This window comes from Adelges cooleyi, unplaced genomic scaffold (genome assembly GCF_023614345.1).
Source record: "Adelges cooleyi isolate 19-005CV unplaced genomic scaffold, UGA_ACOO_1.1 ACOO_flye_CR_arks_rails_tigmint_CR_PRNA_361, whole genome shotgun sequence".
NCBI lineage: Eukaryota > Metazoa > Arthropoda > Insecta > Hemiptera > Adelgidae > Adelges > Adelges cooleyi.
Window position 1 is genome coordinate 3,344 of NW_026096037.1, and position 9,881 is coordinate 13,224.

Below are 9,881 nucleotides of genomic sequence, written 5' to 3' on the forward strand. Positions count from 1 at the left end.
AGAAACAACTTTTATTTAATTAAAATATAAAGTAGCTCACTTTATGTTTTAATTAAATAAAAGAAAAGTATTTAAAACAAATACTGAATAGTTTTAATACTAATATCTTGTTCAAGTATTGGTCATAAGTCATATATATAATCACTTATTTTATAATGTTTCATTATTATAATTGTATAATTAAAATTGGCCAAATATAATTTATAAAAATACATTACATTATTTTTAAAAAACAATACATTTTCGAACAGATTTGTAATTAAATTATTTGTTAGCAAAACAATGATTTTTTTTGCAGATCCTCTAATCGGGAACGCTAGTTTAAAGGATATTAATTATAGTAGAAGATCAATGACTGAAATTCAACTAAAACATCTATTGAGCCGTGTCGAAAGTAAATACTTTTAAAAAGAATGCTTAAACATCATTGACATGAACATTGAACATGTCTAGGGGGAGAAGGGGGAGGGGGGTGAAATTTTCTGCACACTTAAGTAAAGTTCTGTAAGCTTTATGTGAAATTTGGATTCGATAGTTAAGACTAGGTTAGGTTCAGGTTAGAAGAGAAGATCGGGGATAGGATGAAAAAATATTGAGAGTAGGAAAATCGAAAACGAGTAGTAATAGTAAAAGTAATAGTAATAGTAAAAGTAGTAGTAATAGTAAAACAAAAAGTAAAAGTAATAGTAATAGTAATAGTAAAAAAACTATAAAATCTATACAACTTTACACCTGAGTGGTAGAGCACGTAGAGGTACAGCTGTAATCATAAGAGATACCATAAAGCATTTCGAGCTTGAAAAATACTCAGAACTGTACATACAAGCTACAAGTGTTCGTGTTAAAGATGGGAATAATAACCTCACGATTACGGCTATTTATTGCCCACCGCAAGGAGGTGCAGATGAAATTTAATTTTCTGCATTTTTCCAAACGCTAGGAGACCGATTCATTGCTGGTGGTGGCTACAATGCCAAGCACTCTCACTGGGGATCAAGACTGATCACTCCGAAAGGGCGTGATCTACTAAAAGTAGCTAACACTATAAACGCTGAAATAATTTCTACTAGAGAGCCAACCTACTGGCCAGCCGATTCTAAGAAAATCCCCGACCTGCTTGACTTCTTCGTAATTAAAGGCATCTCCTCTAATTATGTTGAAGCTGAAGGATCAATAGAGCTAACCGCCGACCACATCCCTGTGTTATTATCGTTAAGCTCAAATGTCATTATGAATAAACGAAAACATTTTCTAACAAACAAATACACAGACTGAGACCTGTTTACAAATACTCTGGAAGAAGCTTTCACTCTTTCTGTGCGGTTAAAATCGTCAACAGACATTGAAATGGCAGTACATAAACTGACTAATGACATTGTTGAGCGGCAAAAACGGCAACACCTGAAGCTCAAAAAGGCAACGACCGCGAGTTCAACTACCCGAAAGAAATCAGAGAACTATTCGAAAAACTTCTTCTTAAGCGTCTTAGCCCACTTATTGAAGCAAAACAACTCATACCAGATCACCAGTTTGGATTCCGTCATAAACACTCGACCGTCGACCAAGTTCATCGCGTAACAAACGTGATCAGTAAGGCGTTGGAAGAGAAAAATTACTGCTGTGGTGTATTCCTTGATGTGGCCCAAGCTTTTGATAAAGTTTGACACAAAGGTTTATTAATAAAACTGCAAGAGCAGCTCCCACATACATGGTGTGCACTTCTCAAATCATATCTGACTGAAAGACAGTTTCGTGTTAAATACGAAGAAGCGACCACTAACTGGAAGAGTATATCAGCTGAAGTACCTCAAGGTAGTGTTCTCGGACCTATTTTGTACCTACTCTATACAGCTGATAATCCAACTAATGACGATAGCTATGTTTGCCGATGACACGGCAATACTGTCAACCAATAAGGACCAACAAGCTGCGACTGAGATCCTACAAATAACAATCAACAACGTTTACGACTGGACAAAGCGTTGGAAAATAAAAATCAATAGTGACAAGTCGGTGCACGTCAACTACACGCTACGTAAAACCGCATATATCTCAGTCACGCTTAATCAACAGATAATCCCACAAAATAATTCAGCAAAATATCTGGTAATGCACCTTGACTCGCGACTTAACTGGAAACATCATGTACGCCAGAAAAAGTTACAAATCAAAGAAAAAATACGCAAACTGTATTGGCTAGTTGGGCGACACTCCGTGCTAGACCTAACCAGCAAACGTCTCCTTGTATGTATCGATCGTTAAACCGATTTGGATCTATGGTATTCAACTGTGGGGTTGCGCCAGTAGGTCTAATATCGAACTCATCTAACGTTGACAGAACATCGCTCATCGTACTATTGTTGCAGCATATCGGTATGATAAGAACGACATCATACTGCGCGATTTAAAAAAAAACATCCGTGCAGGATGAAATTACCCGGTTTGCCCGCAAACACGCAAAAAGACTAGAACTTTACTCAAATACAGCTGCCATACAACTCCTCGACAAGTTGCAAGACATCAGACTACTCAAACGACTGAAGCCATTCGACTTAGTCTAATTATACTATAATAGTATAATTCGACTAGTACTTTTACTATTTCTTGTACTACTATTTTTACTATAACTAAAACTATTACTATTTTTATAACTATTACTACTACTATTACTTTTACTATAACTATTACTATTTTTATAACTATTACTACTACTATTACTTTTACTATTACTACTACTATTACTTTTACTATTACTACTACTATTACTTTTACTATTACTACTACTATTACTTTTACTATTACTATTACTACTAATTTTTACTATTACTTGTACTACTATTTTTACTATAACTAAAACTATTACTATTTTTATAACTATTACTATTACTTACTACTTTTACTTTTACTATTACTACTACTTTTACTTTTACTATAACTACAAATTTTACTATAACTATTACTACTATTTTTACTATAACTAATACTAATACTATTTTTATAACTATTACAACTACTACATTAAGTATAGGTGCTTGAAAATTTGTATACACATTATAAATGCATTATTTTTTAATTTTTAATCTGTTTCAATTTAAGTTCCTGACAGAAATTGAACTCAATATCTTCACTGTACATGGCGACATGTGAAATATTTTCCGGTAAATTTGATAATAATAGAATACAAAAGATGTAATAACGTTGGCAATAGTTTCATTCCAGGTATAACAAAATTTATGAGAAGCTAAAATATTATGTACTGTAGATTTCAATACAAATTACAGTGCTACTAAACAATAAATGAATCATGTTACAATGTTTACAAATGATTTATACTTAAATATTTTTTATATAATATTAACTCAGAGTGGTACAATTGCTCTAAAAATAAAAAACGGATTATACTGGTTTATATTTGTAAAAAGAACCTCAGGAATGAATTATTGTTATAGAGTAAAATACGTTTTTAAAACAAGTCTATGCGATGACTTTTATTTTAAATACCTATTTGTATAGTGCATACGGGCTTAGAACGGAATATATGGTTAAAATTCGATAATGCAAACATTAGTCTTAAGAGTGATTGGAATACCAGTAACTAATAGTATGTGCTGTTTAAACTCGATTTGGTGTAATGTAGACATGTAATTATATTTTTAAAAAACACCTCTGTAAATAAATCTACATAGACGACACAGACACATAATATATTAACACTACTGTTATAAATAGAAGCCGCAAAAAAAATTATTTATTAACAGTACAGCAAGCTGATCGAATAGGCCATTGCCTTAAAATTTCAACAGCATTTTATATCGTAGCTATAAAATTTTTGTGTCTTGCACAAAATACTTACAAATAATACGGTATTATTGTTTGCAGCTAAAAATGAAACTTTGCTGTGTTTTGTTTTCATTAGCCGTTGTGAAGGTTTTGGCGGAAAAAATAGGTAATAATTAAATTTTTACACAAACCTAAAAAGAATTACTTAAAAATTTAAGAAAAAACTTCAATATTTATATTTTGATTACAGTGGATTATAAGACGAAGGCTGTCATTACAAGTCAGTAATATAATTATTTCATCCAAAATAACTTTCTTTAAGTTTTTTATTTTGTTTTTATGCATAAGTTTTAAATAATATATTGCAGACGAACTACTCAGGCAAGCTTGTGATATAACAGGTATAGTATACTTAAAATAGAATATTCTGATCCAAAATTTGTATAGTGTATATTAATAAAAATGATTTATAAATTTCTAATTTTCTGTTCATCATGAGTACATAACAAGTGTAGTACCAGTATTTGAAACACCTTTTCTACTCTAAGTTCAGTTAATTATGCACCGCTTTTAATGATGTTTTATCTTCACGGACTCTTATTTTTAATGTTTTTTTTGTCTAATAAATGTATGTCTTGATTTAAATATTAATATAGTAAAAGTAATAGTAATAGTAGTAGTAATAGTAGTAAAAGTATAACTACTACTTTTCCTATTACTATTATTCTTAGTAAAAGTAATAGTAATAGTAGTAGTAAAAGTAATAGTAAAAGTAGTAGTAATAGTAATAGTAAAAGTAGTAGTTATACTTGTACTACTAATACTATTACTACTACTAATACTTTAACTATTACTATTACTTTTACTATTACTTTTACTTTTACTATTACTTCAACTTTTACTATTACTATTACTTTTACTATAACTATTACTATTACTATATTTATTACTTTTACTATTACTACTACTATTCTTCTTCTTTGAGTGCCGTATTCGTTATCGAACGTTGGCAATCATGTTAGCTATTTGGTCTCTATTAACGGCTGTTCTGAATAGAGAGATCGTAGATATATTGAACCACTCTCGGAGATTGTCCATCCGAGAAATTTGAGGTCTTCCACGGCTCCTTCTTCCAACTATTTTGCCTTGTAGTATTAGTTGTAGTAAACTATACTTTTCTGGATGCCGCATAAAATGTCCCAGGTATTGAAGTTTACGCCTTTTTATTGTTGTCACTAATTCCAGATTCTTGTTCATTCGTTCCAATACTGTGACATGCGTTATGTGATCGCACCAACTAATTTTTAATATTCTTCGGTATATCCACATTTCGAACGCTTGGATTCGGTTGATCGGAACTTTGGATAAAGTCCAAGTCTCTACTCCATAAAAAAATACAGTAAATACATAGCAACGAATCATTCTTATTCGGAGATTCATGCTTAGTTGATGGCTACAGAATATATTCCTCATTTTCATAAAAGCCGCTCTTGCTTTCTCTATACGACATTTTATTTCGTGCGAATGATCCCAGTTATCTATCAATGATTGTCCAAGATAAGTACTACTACTATTACTTTAATATTAATATTTTATTTGAAATCTGTTTATTTTTTCTAGCGGGATTTCCAACTATAATAAAAAGAATTGTACTTGGAAATCAATATTCAATGGGTAATCCTAATAATATAACAGAAAAAAAAATTATAATGACAAAAAGTGATATGCAAAAAATGTTCGAATGTGATAGTAAAATAATCACAACAAAAAATTAATCCATACAAAATAATCAGTGATATAAATCTTAAATTTACTTCTAAAAACTTAAGGAATATTTCTGATGAACAACCTTTTATCTAACTTTTCAACCCTCAGCTAATTATTATATTTTATGCTACTTCAGTCTGATCTTCAATTCATCTATTTTATTATGGTGCTTTTTTCGATTTAATAATACACACTTAATTTCTCTCTTGACTGAAATATTCTAATTTATACATAAAAAATAAAATTAATCCAGTTTAATCAATAAACGATGTACTATGTTTTGTACATTTTAGAGGAATTGGCTTTTATGTTTGCTGTGCCGGGTAATAATTTTTGCGCTTTATGGAAGTATCTCCACAAAGTTAATTTATACTCATTATGTGATAATTGTTTTCTTTTTAATTTTAGATTATGCAGACACTGAAGGCCTTAATATATTTCGTAATAACCTATATATATTTCATACATAATAAGTATTATAGTTTACACTGATAATATATATTAAAAATAATAATATATATACATGGACATATACATACAAATATAATTTAAATACTATCGAAAAAAATATGTACATTAAAATGTATTTTGTTTGAACTTTAGAATGCATGAAATACGAACGTGATGTGCAAGAAGCAATATTCGAAGGCATTAATTGTAAATATAATATTAATATTATTATATGGACAATTTTTATATAATTATGTTTAGATTAAAGTTTTGATGTATTTTCAAAACAATTTATATCTCATAGATTAACGCAAACGGGGCTACTAGAAATAGTTTAGAACATTGATTATAAATAATAGTTGATAGCATAATAAACAATTTGATTTGAACAGTTATCAAAAAATATAATTATATAGTAATTAGTAAATAGAGTTTAAAGTCATTAGGCATTTGGCTTTTTTTGTATTTGGCTCATTTATTATGAATTGTATGATTATTTGAAATTTTGTTATAGCTCTCGATGATGAGTACAAGGAAGTGCCTAAGATTGATGCTGCTAAGATCCCAGGTAGGTTTTCACGCTTTTTTTATAGTCTTAAATGATCTATACATATTATTAATCATAACTAATCAAAATTAGTATAAGTTACTAGATAATTTTTTGGATACTACTTCTCGACTTAAAAAACTACTCAAATAAAATATAATTCGGTCGAAAAAACAATACATTTTCGAACAGATTTGTACTTAAATTATTTGTTAGCTAAACGATGTTTTTTTTTTTTTGCAGATCCTCTAATCAGGAACGCTAGTTTAAAAGATATTGGTTATAGTAGAAGATCAATGACTAAAATTCATCTAAAACATCTATTGAGCCGTGTCGAAAGTAAATATTTTCAAAAAAAAATGCTTAAACATCATTGACATGAACATTGAACATGTCTAGGGGGGGGGGGTTAAAATTTGCTGCACACTTAGGTAAGGTTCTGTAAGCTTTATGTTAAATTTGGATTAGATAGTTAAGAATAGGTTAGGTTCAGGTTAGAAGAGAATAGAAGAGAAGATCGGGGAGGGGAAGAGAAAATATGGAGAGGAGGTAAATGGAAAGCGAAGAGAGGAAACAAAGAAAGTGACGGGAGGAGAAGGAGAAAAAAATATGGGTACGGAAGGATAAGAGTAGGGAGGGGAAGAAAAAGTGGATGTAAAAGAAGACTGGGTAAGCATGGAGAAGATAAATAGAGAGTAGGAGAGGAAAGAAATGGAAGAAGAAGAGAGGATAAGGGAAAATAATGACCATGATTATAAACATCAACATGAATATACATTTCAAGTGCGGAATATCTGCTATATTAGAATTCTATCTGTATAGATGTAGGTACAATAAGACATATTTGATATTCATGAACATGATGGTACATGAAATTTAATGTTGGAGGGAGATAAGGTTCATCTAGAGTTCTATCGAGGATAGAAATAATAAAGTCTAAGTCAGTGTATTGACAACGAGATTATAACTTTAGAAATACTTACGTAGTTCATATGAAGTGAGTAATCATGCCAAGGATAGATAATCTGGAGAACATGGCCAACATAAAAATGCCTTTACTACTACTCCATATTTTAATAAAGACAGAACTAATGCAAAATACAGTGTTCGGATTTAATTAGCAGAGTTAAATAGTTTGGTACGATAATACGCATTGAAAAACTTTTAAAAGGCTTCAACAATGGCAGTATTTATATGTTGCTTAAAGTTTAATGTTGGAGTTCTTTTAAACACGGCCAAGTATGATGCCATTAAAGAGTATTAATCGTAAATAGGACAATGTTGTCTAAAAAATTACGTAACTTCACTTTTGTCTACATTTAGACTAAGATTTGTTGCACTCTGATTACAAATATGTTGAGTTCAGATTGAACAGCGTGAAAATCCACAACTGACCAAATACACGATATCACTTAACAAATAAAAAACGGAGAAGAGTCATGAATTTGATAAAGATGTGTATTTCTTAATTGTAGACTTTAAATAAGCCTATGTCAATTGTAAGAAGTGTTATTACTATGGAACGTGATGATCCAACTAGAAATGCCTACTAAGCTCGTTAGGATGGTGAAAGCATGTATGCAAAATTAAGATGCAAAATTCAATTCAATTGGTGGTATCAGAGGAGGTTACAGTGGTAAGACAAGGTGATGACAGGGTCTCCGGTTTTATTTAACACTGCGTTGAATCGGTCGTTAAAGAAGAACTGCAAAGTGAGCCACAGGGTTTAAAATTTGAATATGAAACAAAGATAATAGATAGTATTGGTCGCGTAAGCAGGGTAGTGATAGCAGAAACAGAGGATAGTCTCAAAAGTACAACCGAAAATTTGATGGATGCAGCGAAAAAGATTGGTCTTGTCGTCAATGAAAAAAAATTCAAATGTATGATTTTATTCACAAAATGCAATAACAATAAAATATATGTCATTTAAAGGAGTCCATAAATTTAAATACTTAGGATTATATGTTGATTAGACTTTTGAATTCAGTTTTTTCAATTCAGTTCTTGTTCTTAAAATACCTATTAACATGTTTGGTACATCGTTTATGTGATGACAATTTATTTTAAACACTTTTAATGAATAGGTAATAATTTACAACAATATATCAAAAATATAACTATGACTAGCTATAAATTATGACTAGAAATATTAAAACTATATTCAATAACTAGTCAACACAACTAATATATTTATGACATGCAATCTACTACAAAGTTTTATTGAAGAAAATAAAAATTCTTAATAATATTATTCTTAATCAATTTTCTTATTAATGTTTCTTTTTTGAATGAATGTTACACGAATTTTATAAATAATAATTCATGTACCTAAATAATAAGCTACATTTATCAGGTTAAAAAAAATTAATGTTGTATTTTTTAAGGAAGAAAGGAAGAAAGTTTTACTGCTGTTCATGTTTGTTATTTAATTGGATTATATAAAAATTCAACGATCCCACGATTTGGAACATTGCCATTTATAAAAACTGCCAAGGTTGACGATGATGGCACTTGCATCCTAACTTCTTCAGAAGACGATGTTACTTATTACAAACACTATATGTTTGATATATTTCAATTTCGGCCGGATATCCAAAAAGAGGAAGTACTTTTGAATCAAGATTAGGTACTAATAATTTCTATACACTCATAATTCATTATTAATAATTATTAGATACATTTTAAAATTCTATTTTATTATATACTGTATCAATAATTTTTTCCATATCGCACTATTACAAATAGTTATATAACAGTTTTGGTCAATACTTTAAACACATTTGTTGGCTATATGAATTTTTTGACCATTTGTAAATAATTTCAACGTTTTTACTTTTTTTACTGTTTTGTATATTATAAAAAACTAAATCACTTTCTTGGTTTGGTCTTTTCTGGTTACTTATATTATTTATACCTTTTCTTCACTTAGTTATACATGTTAAATAGTTGTTTTAGTTTGAACATCGCCATCGCTATTTACTCAAAGTATTTAAATAATCATTGTTTTTTTGTGCTTTTCCTCAACGCTTACAAACAAAAATATCATAATTATTTATAACTATGGTCTAAACGGTGTCTAAAAAGATTTTATCGATGGAAACCATAACAATATATTTATTTTCTGTACGGTACATTCAATAAGCAAGTTCAATAAAGTTAATATTATGATTTAATACTTTGTTTTGTAAAAGTTCTGTTGTTTGTTATGCTATTTTAAACTATATTATTTTGTACTCTTTGCCCTTAAGGTCGTAACTACAATTAGTACAAAAAAAATGGCATGTGTGTACTAGGAATGGTTTTATGTTTTCCAAAACACTTATGTTTGACACTA

At 29.6% G+C, this 9,881-nt stretch overlaps 1 protein-coding gene across 3 annotated transcripts; it reads left to right on the plus strand.

Annotated features, from left to right (window-relative positions):
• The first annotated feature begins 3,766 nt into the window (after positions 1-3,766).
• Positions 3,767-9,687, plus strand: LOC126840135 (uncharacterized). 3 transcript variants are annotated; one of them, XM_050575642.1, is made up of 10 exons: positions 3,767-3,946; positions 4,031-4,060; positions 4,149-4,181; positions 5,401-5,454; positions 5,841-5,870; positions 5,956-5,988; positions 6,151-6,204; positions 6,512-6,565; positions 6,788-6,883; positions 8,932-9,687. In XM_050575642.1, the coding sequence occupies exons 1-10, from the start codon at positions 3,886-3,888 to the stop codon at positions 9,171-9,173; spliced, it is 687 nt and encodes a 228-aa protein (XP_050431599.1). In that variant the 5' UTR covers positions 3,767-3,885; the 3' UTR covers positions 9,174-9,687. The 3 variants fall into 3 exon arrangements, with proteins under 3 accessions (XP_050431599.1, XP_050431600.1, XP_050431601.1); XM_050575643.1 differs by lacking the exon at positions 5,841-5,870; XM_050575644.1 differs by lacking the exons at positions 5,401-5,454; positions 5,841-5,870.
• Positions 9,688-9,881: the final 194 nt, after the last annotated feature.